The 20,854-nt window shown below is 36.1% G+C and overlaps 4 protein-coding genes across 6 annotated transcripts; 1 reads left to right on the top strand and 3 right to left on the bottom strand.

Annotated features, from left to right (window-relative positions):
- Window positions 1-137: 137 nt before the first annotated feature.
- Window positions 138-9,148, bottom strand: dnr1 (E3 ubiquitin-protein ligase defense repressor 1). The gene is made up of 6 exons (XM_076412740.1): window positions 8,918-9,148; window positions 3,307-3,509; window positions 2,889-3,247; window positions 2,621-2,825; window positions 1,021-1,258; window positions 138-957 (listed from the first exon to the last, which is right to left on the bottom strand). The coding sequence occupies exons 1-6, from the start codon at window positions 9,002-9,004 to the stop codon at window positions 763-765; spliced, it is 1,287 nt and encodes a 428-aa protein (XP_076268855.1). The 5' UTR covers window positions 9,005-9,148; the 3' UTR covers window positions 138-762.
- Window positions 9,149-10,828: 1,680 nt separating this feature from the next.
- LTV1 (LTV1 ribosome biogenesis factor) lies at window positions 10,829-12,664 on the bottom strand. The gene is made up of 7 exons (XM_076412739.1): window positions 12,523-12,664; window positions 12,251-12,464; window positions 11,861-12,200; window positions 11,679-11,808; window positions 11,318-11,626; window positions 11,126-11,264; window positions 10,829-11,068 (listed from the first exon to the last, which is right to left on the bottom strand). Exons 1-7 carry the CDS (start codon window positions 12,523-12,525, stop codon window positions 10,851-10,853), a joined length of 1,353 nt encoding a protein of 450 aa, XP_076268854.1. The 5' UTR covers window positions 12,526-12,664; the 3' UTR covers window positions 10,829-10,850.
- A 980-nt stretch (window positions 12,665-13,644) lies between these two features.
- On the bottom strand, window positions 13,645-17,684 carry btz (CASC3 exon junction complex subunit). 2 transcript variants are annotated; one of them, XM_076412736.1, is made up of 12 exons: window positions 17,472-17,684; window positions 17,149-17,296; window positions 16,949-17,096; window positions 16,806-16,889; window positions 16,641-16,754; window positions 16,338-16,483; window positions 16,200-16,284; window positions 15,977-16,138; window positions 15,744-15,924; window positions 14,728-14,908; window positions 14,381-14,673; window positions 13,645-14,319 (listed from the first exon to the last, which is right to left on the bottom strand). In XM_076412736.1, the coding sequence occupies exons 1-12, from the start codon at window positions 17,514-17,516 to the stop codon at window positions 14,065-14,067; spliced, it is 1,842 nt and encodes a 613-aa protein (XP_076268851.1). In that variant the 5' UTR covers window positions 17,517-17,684; the 3' UTR covers window positions 13,645-14,064. The 2 variants fall into 2 exon arrangements, with proteins under 2 accessions (XP_076268851.1, XP_076268852.1); XM_076412737.1 differs by having other exon boundaries at window positions 16,949-17,081; window positions 17,472-17,663.
- A 288-nt stretch (window positions 17,685-17,972) lies between these two features.
- On the top strand, window positions 17,973-18,809 carry Arl6 (ADP ribosylation factor-like 6). Of its 2 annotated transcripts, none has more exons than XM_076412735.1 (3): window positions 17,973-18,230; window positions 18,298-18,549; window positions 18,602-18,809. In XM_076412735.1, exons 1-3 carry the CDS (start codon window positions 18,053-18,055, stop codon window positions 18,727-18,729), a joined length of 558 nt encoding a protein of 185 aa, XP_076268850.1. In that variant the 5' UTR covers window positions 17,973-18,052; the 3' UTR covers window positions 18,730-18,809. The 2 variants fall into 2 exon arrangements, with proteins under 2 accessions (XP_076268850.1, XP_076268849.1); XM_076412734.1 differs by having other exon boundaries at window positions 18,286-18,549.
- Window positions 18,810-20,854: the final 2,045 nt, after the last annotated feature.

Here is a 20,854-nt window from a genome sequence, read left to right as displayed (position 1 = left end):
AACCGACTCTACCGTTATCAAATATTCAAAACATTATTAGTAACGTGGACATATCTATTTATATGTTTCAGATCAGAACGCCGAGAGTGTTTGGGATTTTCTCAGATCAAAACGAGGGAGAAATTGAAACCACTAGATAGTGTTATATTTTTTTATTTAATAAATTCGAATTCGTTTTAAATAAACAAAAGTAGGAAAATTTATACATAACGTGTTATAAATTTTGGTCATTTTTTCAATATTTTCATATTATCACATAACGGTACTATTTAAAGCAAATTGTCATTGAAAGCCAATACTATGAATATATAAACTTAACGTACCTATATATATATATACTTTCATATAAGAATGCAATCATATCACAAAACAAAAGAAAAACATTAAAAACTATTAACACAGTTCGGTTGGGGGGGGGGTAGGGGGGTTTTGGGTTGAAGGTACAGGTATACAGCATATGGATTATTACAAAATATCTATACCTAGACTAATATCTACACTTACACATATATTTGCATTGATATTAAAGACTAAACATTTTTTCTCAGATATTACAAACATATCTATTGTCGATATAAAGGTAAGTATTCTTTACATAGTAAATAAAAGGAAGGAAATTCACACGAAATGGTAATCCTCAATATGAGAAAATAAAATAGACGGATAATCACAATGACAGTAACAGAGTCAACGATAACAGACAAAACAATTGATTGTCTTTCGATAATACTAGAGGGACGAGGACGTGGCCTGCTCGGACGACTACCAGGTGGGCATGTAGAGTTTTTGGGCCTGTTGGATCTCCGTCCGGCACAGAGGACATCTGTTGATCCTGGCCGAGCACGACGAACAGGCCACCACGTGAGCGCAGGGCATGAAAACGGAATCCAGTCGATTATCCATGCATATCTTGCAGGTCATCGCTTCAATGAACCTGGTCAGCTTCTCTTCGGAGTCCTGAGGAGATGGGGAAAAGATCGTTAATGCGGGCAACCAAACGTGCACCCAAAAGGAACTTACTTTACATGAATCTCCATCGAAATTGGATCCACTGGCGTGTTCCGCTTCTAGAGCGAGTTTTGCTTGACTCTCCTGGTAGATGGCGCGTCTGGCGTTATCGTACACCTCCCTGCAGGTTCTTCGGATGTCGAAGACGTACTTTTTGCCCAGCGTCGAGTCCTCGTTAAATATCGACACGATGGTTCCCTTCAGGTCTCGTATAAATTGGGCGGTGACGGCACTACGGACTGTCTCACAACTAAAAAAAGAACGACAAACGTTGGCTTTAGGAATTAACGGGAACACAGGCTAGAAAAAAAGGCGGAATGGTTTCTTAACGTCTGATTATGGGACGTCACGCGAAGCTGCTAAAAATACGGCAACGATCGATTGTAAGATGTTAAACCCGAGGGTCAGTGTTTTGACTCGACGGCGAATGATAGCGATTTGACAGACATGAAGATTAATATGCGAGAATTCTGCGTAGGAAATTCCAAAAAAAACCTGTAATGGTCTCTAATTTCTCGGAGAATATTAATATTTATAAAAGTGTCGGTGTCTTTGTACCGATCTGTCTTGGACAGGGGGATTGATCATACGATAAATGAAGTAAAACGAACGCTTTAGGCGCTGACAGCTCAAAAACGATATATGGTACATAGAAATGATCGAAATTTGACTTTATACCCAATTTTGGAGAAATATTTCGCGACGTCCAATATCTAGATGTCACTACTTTGAACCTATTACTTGTTTTAATCGCTATGCTAAGAGCTGTGAAGACATTTGATTGGTTCATTTCGTTTCCATGGTGCGTTTATTGTTTATTTATTTATTTATTTTGGACCCATTTTCAGCGTCCCTTAATTCCCCTAGTACCTAGTTTACCCTCCTAGTTTATTAGTATAATATTAGTCGGTAGTACAATTTTTTGTAGAAAGTTTTTGTTTTCAATTAAGTGACCGTGAAAATATTACTCTGAATAAAAACCCAGAATATGTTCAAAGGCAGGTGGATCAAAATCAAAATTACATAGAAGATAAAGGAATAAGCCACATTACTGTTATAATTGACGCCATTAATTTCTAAACTATTTTACTATATATTTGTAGTGCTTATTTCCATCATTCCAGACCCACAACTACGGGTTTTGGCTTGACGGTGAATGTTAGTGATTTGACAGACGTCAAGATTAATATGCGAAATTATGCGTAGGAAATACCGAAAAAAAACGTGTGTAGTAGTCTCGAGAGAGTCTTCGAGAATATCAATATTTATAAAACTTTAAGCGTCTTTGTACCGATCTGTCTTGGAGGGGGATTGATCATACGAAAACTGAAACAAAAAAGATCTTTTCAAGCGCTTGCCAACTGAAACAAAACAATTTAGGAGAAAACGACGATGACATTTTGTTTTAGCCGAAACTCGCGATGATTCCTGAAATTATATAAAATGCAAATAGTAGACACGCGGTTGGCTGGTGATTTAATGAAAGCGTAGGCGTCGACGACGCTTGGCGAAACACGAAAGTCGGGTGTGATTTTATACTTTATCTGCCAAAATGGTATTAAAAATAGTTTCGATTTTTCTAAGTATGCTGATTAAAAATAAACGCGCTTACCTATAGAATGCATGCTTCTCGGTGATGGCTCGGTAGAGACTGCTGGCGTTGTGGGACGAATCTAGTTTCACTTCCAACACCTTCTCCTTGTTGTCGCACTCGTAGTACTCCAACTTGAAGGTTCTCCGATGCGAAGAGGCGCTGATAATATTGGTGAACGATATCAGCTCCTTGTCGTTGGAATTTTTCTCGTATATGGTTATACCTGTAATAATAAAGCCGCAATGAACGACTTCCTCGTTGTTGCCTCGCTGTTTGCGGGTCTTACCGTGAGGTCCCACGCCCATGAAGATGTTCCCTTGGATTTTCGTGAACAGCTCCTCCCCGAAAGCCTCAAATTCCGCCACTTCCTTCAACAGCCAGTACTCGGCGGTGGAACGTTTCATACCTTTGAGTTTCTTATGCTCTCTGATGATGTTTTGAAGGAGATCGTTGGGCTTGGACGAACTGTCCATGGTACTGATAGACGAACCCTGCATGTAGACGTTGTGGGGCGGATGAAAGGCTTCGTAGTCGTCTGATTCGGCTTGAGCGATGAGAGCGATTATTCTCGAAGCGGTCTCCCAATCGTTCGCCAACAAGCGCTTGGCTATGAGGTCCGCTTTAGCGTGAAGGTAGAATTGGTGCCTGGAAAACAGGGGATTTAGATATATACGTCGGATGGGGGATTGGGGGGATGGTCTTACCGAGTGTTTTCTTGGAGGAGGAGGTGCGGGGGTACCCAAAACTTGACGCGGAGCCCTAATCGCAGCGGGCTGGTGTGACCGTGACAGTTCACCTGACGGTCGATGGGATTTCGGAGATTGAGCCATAGTTCCTCGCCCTTCTGATTCTCGTACTTGAGGCCGAAGTAGTCGGACTCGTTGGATATGCCTAGATGGTCGCATATCTGGAAATAAAAGTATCGTATTAGTTATCAGTTTTCCGACACAGCAACTGGGGACATTTAATCATAGAAATATAAGACTTAGAAGGGGAAGTTAAATGTGAGGCAGCTCTTCGTTGGTTATGCAGCGAAAAGCAATTAATTATCAAATTAATGGTAGGATTTTGTTTTGGTACCATTAGATTATTAGTTGGTTTGATATTTGCACCCTATAGATCCGCATTTATTGGCTGATAAACTGGCTCTGATGGAGAGTATCTTCCGACTAATGATTACACTTGAGGAATCGGACATTCATCAAGTGATATAATTAGGCTCTTGTCATTTCGTCGCAACGCAAAATTAACATGGACAGATTTGGTGCTATTAAGCTGTATTTTCCAGTCTCTAGTCCATTTGTAGATCTTGTTGACAGCTCTTGTACTTGTTCTATACTCTTAAGCAGAGATATATATTTAAGGCCTTTTCGCTGTTATTCTGTACACTTGGTCGATTGTAAGTGGTGATTTCTAAGTTTCTCTGACCTGTTCTGCCGATTTGACAGGTTTTTTAAGCATAACTATTTGGGCCACTTAATTGAATATGTGTGTCAACTCTTTTGATACCCTACCTATAATAGGATTGGAGAAATAGTTCGATACTCTGCTTCAAAAACCTTAAGTTTTTAATATCGATATTTCGGTTTGAAACACAAAGTATGATGCTCAGTTTTTGAAACTATCGATATTTTATTGGCCTCCCCAAGTCCCATTATTCTATGCATTTAATTAATAATGCCTGATCATCGCCCAATTTTTTGGTCTGGGCCAGTCACAACAGCCAATAATTCGGGGAATGCTGTACAGAAATAGTATCTTTAAAATTACGAGAAAAACATATAGAAGTGATATACGAGACGTGGCGTCTGAGGCGTATAGCCCAGTTAAATCGGTGACAAAAAATAAACAGCGGTGATCTGAGCAGGTGCCAGTATTTCCGACCTTATCAAAAAGCTCGAACTATTTACAAAGTTGAGAAGCTCTCTTTGAATTGGATCATTGGTAATACACACAAAAGACCCTTATTAATATGCAAATAGTTCGTTCATAATGTGGTTGAACTATATTCAGTTGAAAGCTTGCCAGAAATCTGTTGATATTGATACGAAGACCTCCAAAGCTATAGATATAGGGTAATTCATCGGTTGTCAGAATGTCATTTCAATATTAGGAATTCAATAGTCGACATAATCAAACAAATAAAAGAAAATGTCGTTTTACCTCATTAACTGACCTCAAGGTCACGTAAGGTCAATAGTATTCAATGAAACTATACTATAACGCGTCTGAGAATTAACATTCTCTTAAACATCCTAGATGTAAAACTGCATGCTGCAAGTCGACTTCTCAGTTCCCATATCAATTATGTAATCAACAACCTATCATTATCTCGGTTTACTTGATCCCTATTACACCTGGTGCGTATGTATGCAGCTGTAAGAACGCGGCTTTATCCGAATGTTTACTAAATCTAAATAACGAGACACTAAATACTTTAATAACATCAACTATGGTTAAAATTATCTTCCCCGAAATGTATTTATTTTACAACAGTTTTGTTGCCTTAACAAATAATTTTAAAAATGATAAATATCTATTTGGATTTCGTCTCGACACGCAAATACAATCAAAAACCTTACGTAACTATAGAAAGAAAACACGAAAAAGAGAAATCGGTTCTGTTTGGAGATTCTAAAATCATAATCGGAAATGTTTTAGAGGTTGTTGATATGTTGAGTTTCCATGGAGACGAATGCCTGTCGTTAACTATCGAGTGTGCTATGTCTCGAAAGAATCAAGGGACAAGACCAGTTACCGTACGAACTAACATAAGAGTTTCCATAGATAAAAGGTACGCGTGCTGTCTGCGTGACGAATTGCCCGCAACCTGTCTTGGACTTTGGACCCTGATTTCAGCCGGTACGGATACTGAGGTAACCACTTAAATTGTTAAGTAGGTTTGGGCCGGGTTTCTTTTACTGTTCGTGGCTCGCTAGATTGTTAGAACGAGTATCCGACGAGAGATATATTGAAATGAACGTTTCAATGTTAACATTCACCGAAATAAGAATAATTTCCAATAAATAGTACGAAACAACAGTTTTACGAGTGATTAACAATCTCTTTGTGTCTTACTATCATTAATAAGAGAATATTTGACAGTGACAATGATATCTGACAACAGAGCTTGATTCAATTATTTAAATTTTGAAAATAAAAATAATTCGCACTGAATTAACTGTCGAATCAGATAATAGATGGCATACCTTCTGCATTAATGGAATTTTAATAAATTATGTTATTCCTAAGATTTATATCATATAGTTCTCTTGCTTATTTTGGTAATTCTTTGACATTGACAATGAATTTATTGATAAATAACGATTTTCCACTGAGTTTTTCTGACACTAATACAGATACTGACAGTGACAGTTCAAGAGTTGTCAAATATGACACTAAGATAAATATAATATAAATTATAGATGCCGAGATATCGATATTTTTTATTCTTAAACATATCGATATTTTTTTCTCTCTGATATATCTATATTTTTAAAAATATTGCTAGAACGAATAAATAGAAACCCTAATAAAAATTTCCTAATGAGCATGACATCTTGGGTTTTACCCTGACAAACTAAATTTTTAACACTAAAAAATGACACGTAACAATTTATTAGCTTTTTGGCATAAATATTGTATAATTTTCTGAGCACCAAGCATTTTACCCTGAATTTCTTGACATTGACAAAGTTGCTGACAGTTACAGTTCATAATTTATCAAATAGTTACATAAAATTCCTAAAATTTATTGTGAATTTCGCAAAACCATGAAATTTTTGCCAAATGTATTGGTTAAGTAATTGACAGTTAATAATTAATCGTAATCGTAATTAACAGTTTATGCTTTCATTAATATTAACTTTAAAACAGTCTGAAATAGTACATTTTTGAGTGCTTGTAAAAATATATATATTCCGAATAGTTTCACAGCGATTGTATCCACGCTATTTGTACGTGAGATGTATGTAAAATCGTAACGTTAGGTTTTTTTAATTGCTCTGATCGGACTTTGGACCTACAGGTATAATACGGTTACCTTCTATCGATCAACTATCCAAACAAATTTATTTTATATAAATGACATTTTCAGTAAAAAAATTGTTGCTTATAAATAACCTTAGTCTAGATTACGAACGCTTGGACTTTGGACCGCACTCTCCCGCTAAAAGGTAGTGCATATTCGACGAGCTCGCAGTAGGATGCTTAAACTATTTAAGATAGATTAAGTTTTGTTGTATGGTTCCCAGAATTTTTTTCATTATTTGTGTGTTCTAATTTTTTAAATCTTTTTATCAAATAATTATAATTGTAATAAATATATTTTATGAATTACTAATGCACTTTAACTGTCATACTCTATTTTTAAAAATTCTGTAAATAAATGTATATATCTCTGTTCTGTTCTCTTTAATTATATATTTATTTTCAAGTTGACAATTTATTACAGCTAAATTCTGAAAAAAAAAACGAAATTGTATTGTAAAATAGCACTTAAAAATTATGAAATAAAGCAGCACATTGATCGTCAATGTCAATTCATCGAATGTCACTGTCAATATTCTACTTTCAAAAATTATAGAAACATAGTTATATTTGTAAAAGAAGTTTTGTAAAAAAAATAATATATCTTTATTCTATTGTCTTGGTTATATATTTATTTTCTTTAAAAAATAATTTTTGAGTTTTTTTTAAAAGTTAACAAATTATTTCAGCTAAATTCTAAAAAAATAAATAAATTCTATTGTAAAATAGCACTTGAAAATTATGAAATAATGCATAATGCAGCACATTGCTTGTCAGTGTCAATTCATCGAATGTCACTGTCAATATTCTGATTTCAAAAATTATAGAAACAGTTATAGTTGTAAAGGAATTTGTAAAAAATTAATATGTCTTTGTTCTGTTGTCTTGATTATCTATTTATTTTTCTAAAAAAGTATTTTTACGTTTTTTTACAAGTTGACAATTTATTACAGTTAAATTCTGAAAAAAAAAACTAAATTTTATTGCAAAACAGCATTTTAAAATTATAAAATAAAGTTAAAAAAACACGTTGCTTGTCAATGTCACTGTCAACAAGTAACTGTTGAACATTAAAGGTAAGAACTGACTAGTTTTAATATCCATTTGATAATTGAGCATCAGCTGTCACTATAGGTTATTGTCAGATTATTCTGAACGAATATTAGTGTTAAATATTATTTTACAAAAATGTCAACCACAGCTAGTTATGATGTCATGTAGATGCGTCTAAAATATAGGTACAAAATGCGAGTCAAGCAATCCGTAAACAACTATAAGAAAACTAAAGGAGAACTCTGGTGATAGGAACTCGTCGATCCATGGCCGTAGTGACTAATTGCGACCTGCGGTTAGATCGGACTTTGCCCGTTTGGATTCTCTTGGCGCGCGGATTAAATAGAAATTGCTGGCGAATTAACGTTATACAATGTCGCCGCTATTAATTTTAGCTCTGCCACCGAGTCGCCTACGTCCGGTGAAGGAAATGCCCGTTCCCAAGATGCGGTCCAAAGTTCGCTTGGACCTGCACCGTTTTAGCACGTGCTACCTCAAGGCCAGAATCCCCCATTTCAGGAGGCGATCGTAGCAGTCGGAAAAACAAACGAGCAACGCCAAGAAACGGACGGACGGACAAGGCCGCCTTATGTTAATGTCCCGCGATTTCAGGAGGAAATCCAAATGAAGAAAAACCGCCGTGAAACGTTATTAATAAATAAATAAAAACAATCGAGGTTCCGTCTTTTTTAACAACATCGGTGCCACATCGGCCAGTCAATGAACCTGCGGACCCAGAACAGTGTCCACCACCACGCTAAAAATATATCCAGAATACTGGCTAGCACGAAACTGCACTCGTTCTTCCGCGCGCTCACAGGGGGTCTGGTCCGAATAATAAGAAGGTCGTAAAACAAATTAAAAAAAAAAACAAACGCCGAACTAATTGATAAATTATCGAAAACAATTAATAATCTCGTTTATACTAATTGATTATGGCTTAAAAGTTAACGCTAATTTTTTCTGAGGATAATTTTTGATATATTAGATCATCAACGCAGCAAATAGGACTTTCGAAAAGTGGTTTTGTTACAGTGAACTTTGGACTACCTGGAGAAATTGAACTTTGGAACTGGTAAAACGTGCATTTAACAATATATATCCGTATGTATAATATTTTATTTACTATTAAAATCAAAAGCAGCATGTAATAATTTTTAAATAAATACACGCCAGAGCTTCTAGTACTCTATGGCAATATTATTTGTTTTCTTTGATATCTTTCCTACCTACCTTTTCAAGACACTTTTGTCCGATGGATTTAGGATCGACCCTCACTTCGAATATCACCGAATTGGCCTGACTGATGAGGCACCACATTTTCGCCGGGTTTATTTGAAACGAGACGAAATTACGAGTTTATAAAGAAAAACGCACAGTTCGTGAACAGAAGTCGCGACAATTCAAACGATAACAGAGAACGGACACTTCCATACTAGTCAACAGCTGGTTTCAATTTGATCGAACGGGGGCTGGCTCGCTTCATTCGTGCGCCGTTTATGTTTTGTTTTGGGTCGCGCTGTTGCCGTCTCGCCCGTTTTATCCCGGGCGAGATTAGTTTTAGGTTTTGGTTTGAATTTGCATAACTATTCGATAAAATGAATGTAATTTATAATCGTTTTGTGTGCATACATTAGCATGGCGAAAACAACATAGGAATCATGGTTTGCATAGATTATTGATGCTTTATTTTATTTATGCGTATTTTTCTGTGTTCTGTTCAAGGTGAGGATAACTCTATTAATTGATCTAGTACAACAGATGTTCATTACTCTGATATTTAAGAAACTTATGGTGTAAACAATACGTATTTCGCATGCGAGTAAGCTTCACTCAGTTCACCGATTTATGTACATAATTAATCTCAAACCAATCTTATTACTGGTATATTTTGACCACTCCTTGAAATGGATGAATGGAAAAGAGGAATTATAAATATTCCCTGAAATATCAGGATGAATTCCGATTTATAGAAGCATATTTAAAAAACTATAAAATCTCGGATATTCTCTTGATCAATTTGGGCAACACCGCTAACGTTGTCATCTCCTTTTACACCAGCGGTTCTTTACAAAAAAAGAGGCTAAACAACAAAGCACCATTTTAACCGAAATAAGATATAAATCCTTTTTCGTAAAACGGCCGAAAAGGATAGAGAAAAGAAAGCCCCAGACACAATTAAGTTGGGATTTAAGGGGCGTGTGTTTTTCCTGCACGCAGAAGGGTGTAATGACAGGAATGGGCCTCGGATTTAACTCAATCAGCGGATAAGATCGCGACTTATCGTTATTTTATTATTAAGCGGTTAAAAAACAACAACCGGTCATAGTTCAAAAATTTGTAAAAACAATTAAGATATGTATCGCAAAATTAACAAATGCCGTTGTTTTGATCGCATCAATTGACCTGTGGAGCTAGAATATCGCATATTATTAGGTATTAGATAGCCCGCTTGTGGAAAATAAATGACTAGTATATGATCTAAGTAGTCCTTGATATTCAGAACATCATTTATTTTCTAAGTAGGCCTAGATGTCGTGTTGTTCAAGTAGACTTATACGATCATTCATCGTCCAATAGGATGCGATGTTCAAAATGCTATTTATTCATTAAAAAACCATTTTTGTAGGTTGAGTCTTTAATTACAGGCATTCATAATAGATGTAAATTTTCATTACATAATCTATATATCTCCATCCAACCTGGGTTGTTTGTTTCTACACATTTTGTCTGTTTCCATATTGTCTCAAAATGATTAATTAATCTAATAATGCCTGTGAAGCAACATAACGAAAGGTCAAACAGAGCGTTGTATAATTAGAAAAAATGATAAAATTTTTATTGACACTATCCTTATAGTTGAATAACAACGGTGTAAATTTGCATGGCTAAAAAGTTATTTTTAATCTTTTTCTTTTAATAATAAGTGAAATTCTTGGCCGTATCAGAGTTGATAATTCGAGGTAAACAAATCCATTAATATGAAGATTTGTTATTTATGAAACGAATTAAGACGCGCCTACTAGATTTAGTCGCAAAAAGGTAAACGTGCTTTTTTGTTTTGCTTTGTTCCAGCGCTATCTTTATCAAGTTTATAGTGTTGTTATTTGATTAACACGCCAGAATATGATAATAAAATACAAATTAATATTCTTATTTTATTGTTTCACAATATTTTGTTTCCTTGTACATTATTCCTATTATTTATTGCAATCTTTACTTGCCTCTTGGCCTCCTCTTTGAAAGCCTCAGAGTTCATCTTCTTCTCAAGCCGTCTTTCCTTCCTATAATCTTTCAATGCCTTTTTTCTCTCTCTTCTGTCTTCTGATGTCTCATCCTTCGGTCGTATTGACAATGCTGATAGCTGTGAGATTACCGATTGACCTAAGGGGAGAAATTAAAATAAAAGAAGACAGAGATGTTTTGTCTTAAATCAAGTACCAGTAAATGATCTTGTTCCAGGATCATCCGAAATGCCGTTCTGAGCATTCAGTTGATTCAATGCCCTAGTCGTTAACTTATTGGCACCTAAAACATCTTTGGGAACTCCGGTTTTCTTATCTATTTTTATTTTGTTGCTCTAAAAATTACAATAACAGAATGTGGGTGGCTTTACTATAATATAGTACCTACTGGAGGTTCCGTGATGAGTTTGGGATGGTTATAAACATTCGAGTATGTGCTCAGAATGGTCTCACAATCCCATTTGTCTTTCTCTGCTATTTCAACATACTTCATACCATCCTCTTCTTCATCTGAACCTTGCTCCAACTGTTCCAGAATCTTGTTGGTGATCTTTTCATTATCCAGGTGTTCTTTCTTTTGATCCCTTTCAAACTCTGCCGCATATTGCATTAATATGTCAGATGATTCTGGTACATGACCCTCAATTTCCTCAGTTTCTAAAGATCCAATCTCATTATCGTCATAATCGGCATACATCTGAAATTATGTCTGCATTATATATAGCACAAAACATAACATTGACACTTACTTTCTCGAATCTGTCATCTAATAATGTTAATTGATCATTTCTCCTTATTACTGAACTAGTCATAGAATAATTTGTGAATCTTGATTTGGTTTCTTCATTATTGAATGACTTGTCTGAATAATCTAGTGAACTATTTATAGAATTTAATTATTCAATTTTTCCTATTATTAAAAAAAGTATACCCAACATCATCCATGTCAGAATCAATGTAGTTGTCTTCATCATTCTCATCAAAATACTCTTCGTCAGAAGCAACTCCTTGTGCAAGCTGTATGAAATCATCTTCTAGCTGGTTTTCAGGGTCATCATAATCAAAATCATCATCCATAGCAGCCACTATATCAGGATCTAAGTGAAGCTGGGGACCTGAGACTGGAGCTGCCTTACTTAACATTCCTACATCTTCCTCTATTTGTGATGCAAAAACCGATGATGGCAAGTTCAGTTTTGGTTTTGCTTGTTTTCTTTCTTCAAGTTCTTTTTCGACATGATCGGGCCATTCCATAACATTATCCCTTGGGTCTAAGGGCAGTATAAATGTAGTACATATGTTGCAAGTCAAAACTGTTTACCTTTCAGGTTCTGCAAATAATTATGGTCATCATCAAAATATATGCCATATTTGTGTTGTTCGTCGAGTCGTTTTTGTTTCTCGTCTTTCGTTTCCTTGTCATTTAGAGGCACTAAGACACGCTGCGGGGCAGTTTCGTCAGCTACCAAAGGATCTTGCTGACTTCTGTGTACCAGTTGGAAGGTAACTCCTTTTAGTTTGCCCTTACGTTTTGGCTAAAATATACGTACATCAAGAATAAGCTCAATATTATTAAGTGGGCTCAAACTTTACCATTTTTTAATATTTTAATACAGAACCCCAACCTTATATTATTAATGTTATTATTAAAACATGTGTTTTGAGCGCTGACACTTGATATGTCAAATATGTCATTAGCTTCACTGATGGTAAGGTATAACCTTAATTTATATTTTAATCTGTGGTGCATTTTTCTTTATATTTTTTGAGGTCATAACTCACTTATTGTTCATTGTCTTTAATTATTTTAAAAGTAAACGTATTACTACATGTTTTATATTTGTCTTGTTCCGTATCAACTTCAGGCCTAAAAAAATTGTGGGGAAAATTGTCAAAGATATATTTTATACTTACATGTAACTTATGAGACATTATATATCTGAGAAATCGAGAAAATGACGTCTCGAATTGACTTGAAAACGCAGGGTTTTATTAAAAATGCGATGGAAGCGTCAATTTTCGTACTGGACAATCTGTTTTTGAGATACTGGAAATAATTAGGTTTAAAAAATTTTCGACAAAAAATTAATTATGCCCGTATTTCTAGAATTATAACATGTACCACAAAAAAGATGATAGGAGGTTATTGAGCATACAATTTTACATATATCGTAATATTTCCACCCGTGTATCTTTGTTTAAAGTAGAGTTATAGGAAAAATAAAATATCTAAAAATAGGTAAAAATCGCAATTTTTTCTGAGTATAAATATGGAGAAAATGTAAAAAACAATAAGATATCAGAACAAGTTCAGACCTTGTCACCTTATCAATTTTAAGGCCAGAAAAACGATTAAAACGTCATTACTTTCAGATCATTTAAACCAATTCAAGTATCTGAAAAATTATATAGACCAGTTACTTAAGTACCTAATTTTACATAATCTCTTTCAATAAACTGATCTAACCGCCCTCAACAAAAGTGACAGTTTCAATCTTTATGAAATGGTACAAAAATGTATTTTATTAGATTAACATTACATAATAATAGCAATATTAGTTAGATTATTCTGAATTACAAAAAATATATTATATAACACCTTCAGCATTTAATTTTACATTTGTCACATCTGTAAGAGTATTTTTGGTGAAATTAGTTATTATATTCATCATGGGTATGTAGAAAAATAATTCATATCAATAATAAAAAAAAGTAGGCTGTATAAATTTTTATTTTTTGTTTCAGGAATATATATATATATATATATATGTATATAATCAATACATATTTAGCAATACATAAATAAATAACATCTTCTATGCTACAATTTTACGGATATCCTAAAAAGTGACAATCGTAGTGATATATTCTCGTTTATTTTTTTTGGAACTCGCCTAAATAATTTATTGACCCACCATTAAATGTAAAATAACTGGGAGTAGGGAACAAAAAAACCTGTGTTAAAAAAATAAAAGCGTTAGTGCGAACGCGCGACTTTGTCGCGGACGGCGTCCTCACAAAGAAACGAAAAGCAAATAAAACGGACATAAGAGAGAGAGATAAAGGAAAAAGAAAAAAAAAACGTTCTTAAAACATTATTTCCGAATTATACCCTACGTAGACCAACAGCCATTCTCATTCTTGGACCTCCACCGTCTCGGGAGGGGCCGGGACGGTGCTGGTGGTTGTGGTGGTGACCTCGGGGGCGGCAGGTGCGGCTTCCTCTTTTTGATTCTTGTCCTGTTCCTTGTTCTCCTTGAAATCGTTCGGCGCCACTATGGGGATGGCGGCCTTGGGCCGTTTCTGGGGGGCCGCCCTCTGCACCACCTGCTGATCGGTCGAATAATACGTTATGCCTCCCTGCGGTTGGTACAGGTCCGTCGGCTGGGTCTGGAAAGAAACAGAGGCGTGTTCCAAAATCCACCGAGTAACAATATTGGATTTAACTGACCACTGAGTTAAATTGACCTTGGTAGCCTTGGACGTAGGGAGGTTGGCCCGGGGGAACGTAGCTGACGATCTGGGGTTGCGACGGGGGGGCTATGTACGGAGGGGGGCCGGGCTGGAGGTAGGCCTGCGGAGGAGGTTGGGTGGCGAACGGGGCGCCGGGCGGAAATGGTCCGGGCAGGAGGGGCGGAGCCGCAGCCGTGACGGGAACCGGTTGGGGCACTAGGGACTGTGGCGGGATGGGACTCGGCAATATGGGCTGTTGGCTGGCGGGCGGCGGCGCTGTGGAGTTATAATCTAAAAAAAATCATGTCAGGTAAAAACGCGACGACAAACAGAACGAGCTCTTACCGCTAGGATAGAAACTGAAGTTACTGGATGGGGGAGTACCACTCTCCGGCAAGGACCTCTGCCTCATCGAGCTGTACCGCTTAGATCCCTTCTGTTCAGACTGTTGTAAACGTGGCGGCACGCTACCCTGCCTATTCTGAGTGTTATTGCTACCGGCCTTGTTACCCTTAAAAGGCCCGTCCTGTGTAAAAAAAAGAGAAAAGTCACTATAAACCTTCCTTTTCTACTTACAGTGTGTATAATCGGGCATTTTAAAGTTTGTAATAATGTAATATGTATCCCAACTTAGCTTCGCAACAATTCGAGAATAATAAGAATCGTCTGTTTTCTTTTCTTATAAAATATACAACAGGTAAATTGAAAAGTCCCCGACCTGATACATAGATGGCGCTACTAGAATTAAATCAATATATTTTTTAGTTAACTAACTAAAGCGTAAATATTTAGCTCAAGAATTATTTTTGAGTATGAATATACCATTCTATTTTAACACTATCTGTACACTTCTGTTCAAGCGGTATGAGTCTAATAGTTTTCATCAAGTTTAGTGACTTCTGACTGTGGTTTCTACACAAATGATCAATGACAAACATATCAAAACAAGTCGATTGGATTACTAGTTGCTTTGATGACTTTGACGATGTACAATTCCATATTTGCATCGCTTAACTCCAAGTAGGCCAAGTTAGGAGTACCTTTGAGTATAAGAATGAAATGAATAAGAGAAGAACAATGAATTTTATTTAAACATTTCGGCAAATAAATTATTCTTTCAATCAGCCTGGTATATGCATTATTTTTGTAATATATATTTTAGGTGAGAAATATGGATAAAAGATTAAAATTATATGATTTGCAATAAAGTTTTCGAATATAATATGACTTTTTATCTTCAAATGTTTCCGAATTTTTATTTGGTATATGCATTTGTTCCCTCTGCCTACTAATTCAAGTAAATGAAAATGGGCATGTGCCAATCCGAAATTACCTTCTGTTTACTTTATCGTCATGCTCACCTGTATATGAAGCTCGCCCAGTTCCTTCTCGACCTCGGCCACGCCACTTTTACCACTGTTCTTATTAGTGAAATTCTGGCTTTGTATGAATTCACTATCCTTCTTGATATTCCGTGGTGGCAGCACCTTTTGTTGATCGTTTCTCATGCCACGTTGCTGTCTTGTTTTCTTAGTGAAGCCCCTGAAAACACACGGATTTAACCGCTGTTGGAACAGAGCAACAACAATGTTACCTATAGTCAGAGTCTTTTATTTCCTTTTTGGGTTTCAACACTCTACCCGAACCCACCCGTCCGGATTGATTCTGTTTGATTGTCCCTGCCCCTTCCGCCTCAGCGTGACCGTCGGAGTGTTCTTGATTTTGGTCCTTAGGCCTCTCTTTGTGGTCCTGTTTACTGCAGAAAGACTCATCATTACCCTGTTGTTAATTTACATTGCGAAAACTCTAATATAAACCTTTCTGTTTTGTTCGCGGCTTTTTCTTCTTTTTCTACACTGCCCTCTCTATTGGATTCGGTTGATTTGGACCTTTGATTGTAATCTGGCAAGTAGGAATTTAAATCTCTGTGAGCATCCGGTGACTATTCCACTTACCATCAGTTTCCAATGGTGGGAACTCTTCTTGGTTACCCCTCTTTGGCCGGGTTGGGGTTCTCTGGGGTTTTTTAGGCCTTACGGGTGTTGGCTTACTGTAAGCCTCTTCATCCTCCCAGTTGCGAGTATATTTGTTAGGGCCACGGCTGTTAATCACCGACATAATAAATTAATGATCATTTATTATAGTATTTTATTCAAAACATGACTGAAAAAAACTTACTTGTTCTTCCTGGCATGATATTACAATGGAGAATGTTAGTAATACAATAAACTATAGATAAATAAAACAAAATCAATTACCCATATCTCCTTCTCCTTCTGGCTCTTGGAGGACCATCTTCATTGCGAATATCATAACCATATATTGATATTAGCTCTGAACGGCTTTTAGGTGCTTGTTCCTGGTCATTGAACCTTACAAATGCTTTATTATTATAAAAAATGGCTTTCTCCTGACTTTCTTACCTATCATGCTTCCATTTCTCCTTTTTATCTTGCCAGACTTTCTTTTTGCCATCCTTGTCAGCTTCAGCTGCTTCTTGTGCTTCACTAAAAAAGCCGCTGTGTCATACATTTACAGTTATAACAGTTTTTTTCCCATAACTTACATATCATCTGCGGTTCTGTCATCATGTTCATAGAAAGTCCCTCTTTTGGGAATGTACTGTGGATTCTTTTTGTCCTCGTCATCGTCAACCTTTTTAGTTGGTGCACTCTCCTGACCATCACCTTCCTCCCTTTCTAGAATCACACTCCCTGAAAACCCAGCCTCAAGCACACTAAGCTAGCGGTTTTGGCTGAAACTTACCTTCTGTTTCCGAATCCAAACCGGACGCTTTCGATCTGGCCTTTACGATCGGCTGTTCATCGTCGCTGTAGCTATCTACACTGTCGTATTCCGAATTCTCTGGTGAAGTTTTTTCCTCTACAACTGCTGCTGAAACTTCAGGATTCTCCTGCAAAATCATCACGACATGCAGACGTTTATCTAGCGATTATACGGTCCCGACCAAGGTGAAAACACAATTGCGGTGAAGGTGCTCCACTTTGTGAACTTGCGACCCAGATTAAACAGCCGCTATATGCGATCTTTCACTTTTACGAGGCTGCCAGGCCGGTGTGATGTCTTACCTGAGTTTTCTCTACGCACACCTCGGATTCTTTTGCGTCTTCCATTGCCACTCTGTTAAAACGGTAGCTAATTTTTTTACCTAAAAATTAGAAAAAAGATTTTGTTTAGAGGTAGATTGATACCTCATAAATTATTTCGGATCCTTCTCCCTCTGCGTGTAGGCAACAAGGACAGAACTCTTGGCGTACGTCTGTGTCTTGAGAAAAAGTCTAGGTTCAGTCAACTGATTGAGGTTATGATACGATTTCCATTTTTGTCTTGATGGCCAAACAAGGTCTTTTTAGTAGACATTCTAGTCAATAGGTGGCTCTCGACAAATAATGCAATTAAATAAATAATCAATTAGTAACAATTTAAATTGTACTTGATCTCATTAACTACAACTGACTAATATCTAATGATAAAAAAATTAAATAAAAATGTTGAAATGCTATTGAAGAACTAATTGGTTTTGACGCAACTAAAAATACTTGTATTTGGTTGTTGTGTTACCATAACAACAATAAATCAAACACAGGCATCTTGGGTTTGTCGTTAAAAATGGATTACTTATTTACCCGGTAAAAAGAAACAATGTACCATGGGTTTGTTTCAGAAATTAGTGAGTTTCCTCGGGGTAGGAAAGAAAGATGTTAATGTTTTGGTGGTTGGTCTGAATAATAGTGGAAAGTCGACGGTGGTTAATAATTTTAAAGCGGACGATGACAAAGTTACGGATATCGTGCCGACGGTTGGTTTTAGCGTGGAAAGATTTCAGAGTGAGTTCGAATTGACCCTATTTTGCTGGTAATTAGACAATGGAACATATTTTAGAACAAAATTTAGGATTTACAGCCTTCGATATGTCCGGACATGGACGCTACAGGGACCTCTGGGAGTATTACTATAAAGATTGCCAGGGAATCATATTTGTAATCGATAGCAGTGATCGTTTACGATTGGTCGTAGTTAAGGAAGAACTGGATTTGCTTCTACAACACCCCGATATATGTCAAAAGAAAATTCCGATATTGTTTTTCGCCAATAAAATGGACTGTAGGGAAGCTCTGAGTAGTGTTAAAATAGCCGCAGCTTTAGGTGAGATAACATAAATTTATTACAAAGTATTTCATGGCGTTATATACCGTAGGTTTGGATAAAATCATGGATAAACCCTGGCATATATCGGCGAGTAACGCTCTGACCGGCGAGGGTTTACAAGAAGGCGTTGAATGGTTGACACAACAAATTCGGGAATTATTAAGTGTCAAAGTTTAGTAATCATTTTTTACCCAAAAATAATTTAGTGTTTCGTATGTATGCAATTGCAAATAAATAAAGTATTTTAAAAACCTTTATATTCTTGTATTATCTTCACCCATGTAGGCGTTGAAACGCCATCGACTTCTTTTGTTTTTCAGTTATTGACAGGTTGCCGCGGTTTTGGACGTACGGAAGGTCCTTTAGGCACTCAACAAGTGCAAAAGTGGAATTAAGGTGTTTATAAAAGTTTTTTTTGGTAGGAAAATTAGGCGATAATGTCGAAGAAAGCGGAATTAGACCGCGCGGCGTTGTATGACCTTTATAGGTCCTACGCGCGCAACGAAAAATCGCTCTTACTGTCCGAAAAATTTGGTAGAAAATCGGGAGACGAAGATATAGCAAAAGATGATGGTGATGGCAATATTACGGTTAGGAAAAATCCGAAAAGAAGGGCGAAAATGACGGTGACCAGTTATTTCGAGGGCTGCGAAAATGAGGAAGACCGACTGATATGTACGTATTAAGTACTTTTGATAATGTGTATTTGTAAGCGTTGTTTTTATGTAGTTTGCGATAATTGCAATAAAGACGTGTTGGATTTTTGTCCCACCTGCGGAATGTTGGTGATGATTAGTGATAATCCTGTGCCTATGGCCGTACCGGATAGGGCGAAGAAAACCGCTCCCAAGTTATTGGATATACGTAGTTCGTCGATACACGGCCTGGGAGTGTTTGCTAGAAGACCATTGCCTGCGGGGATTAAATTTGGACCTTATGAGGGTGAAGTGACCAGAGTGAGTACGACCAATGGTTATAGCTGGAAATTAAGGAATGGAAAGTTGGTACGTACCCTGTTTTTTTTTGTATATATAGTCCGTGCAAAGTAGCGGTAAACTCACGTCATCAAGATCTATAATGTCTGTCTATATTGCCTATTGCAACTTCAAAATTCGTTTCAATACCAGTCAATATTTCCCTTCTCGTTTTATACCAGTTAAAAAGAGATACAATGCCCTTAGTGCGTTTGTCAAATGTCAGCAATATTCTTCAAAACATTAGTGATAAGAGGTTATAAACCGGCAGACGTTTCGGCTCTTTGTTTTGATAAATTTGAAATTGCTGTTTAATATTTTTGATTATTCTGATTAAAAAATGCCGAAGTTAAATAAACAGTCAGTCAGAAACAGATACACCTTTAATCAATAGGGTAAGTATTGATACTATTAAATATTAGGGAGCTGGGATTTTTATCGGAAATATTTTTATTATGTTGCAGCTGCACCGAATATTAGTATGAGCACATTAACTCACAGTTAAAAAATGTCAAATTAAAGAAAAACGTAAGGAAAGAATCTATATACCTAGCTCTATTAACATTAAATTTATGAAACATATAAAAACAGTGAGTAGTTAAACAGTTAAGATAAAAATAATTTAATACAATTATTTTATAGATAACTGTTAGTATGGAAAGTATCCATAAAAAACATAAATATATGCAACTCTTTGAGGGATATATAAGTTATAACTTCAAACACAGTTAAGAAGCATAGGATTTAAATAGTATAAAGATAACCCAGGAAGAGGTCCAATACCACTTCCAGACATTTCCTTTACAATAATACAATTTTTAAATCCATATAATAAAATTAAGGGAGACTTGATTTTTCAATTTGTGTTCGGCAAGTTCGTTTTTAATAATTCATTGCAGATATATTGTTCTTCATGCCAGAAATAGGAATCCAACAAAAAGATGCCAACAAGTGGTGGTACGAGGAGAGAATGAATACTAATTGTTTTGCAGATATGGCAAATGCATTAGGGTGAATGTAGTGATTAAATCTGATTTTATCAAGAAAAATGAATACAGGTAGTAACTAAAGATAAATGCAGTGATATCGGAATGATTTTGCCAGAAAACACTGCAACGAAGGAAACAACTAAACATAAAAAGGCAAATATGTTCTCTAATGAAAATAAAATACATTACTTGGATGTACAATTATTAATTATGTGAAAAGAGTTAAATGTAAATAAAATAATGTAACTCTAACGTACAGACTATTGTGGCTGTTTCATTGACTGTAGTTTAAGTGTTTCGATAATATATGCATTAGATGTAATGTTAATTTTATAATCT

Source organism: Rhynchophorus ferrugineus, unplaced genomic scaffold, assembly GCF_030347505.1.
Source record: "Rhynchophorus ferrugineus isolate W39M unplaced genomic scaffold, kcgeb_rfMv2 rfM8, whole genome shotgun sequence".
Lineage (NCBI taxonomy): Eukaryota > Metazoa > Arthropoda > Insecta > Coleoptera > Curculionidae > Rhynchophorus > Rhynchophorus ferrugineus.
This window is presented reverse-complemented; position numbering and strand designations above follow the sequence as displayed.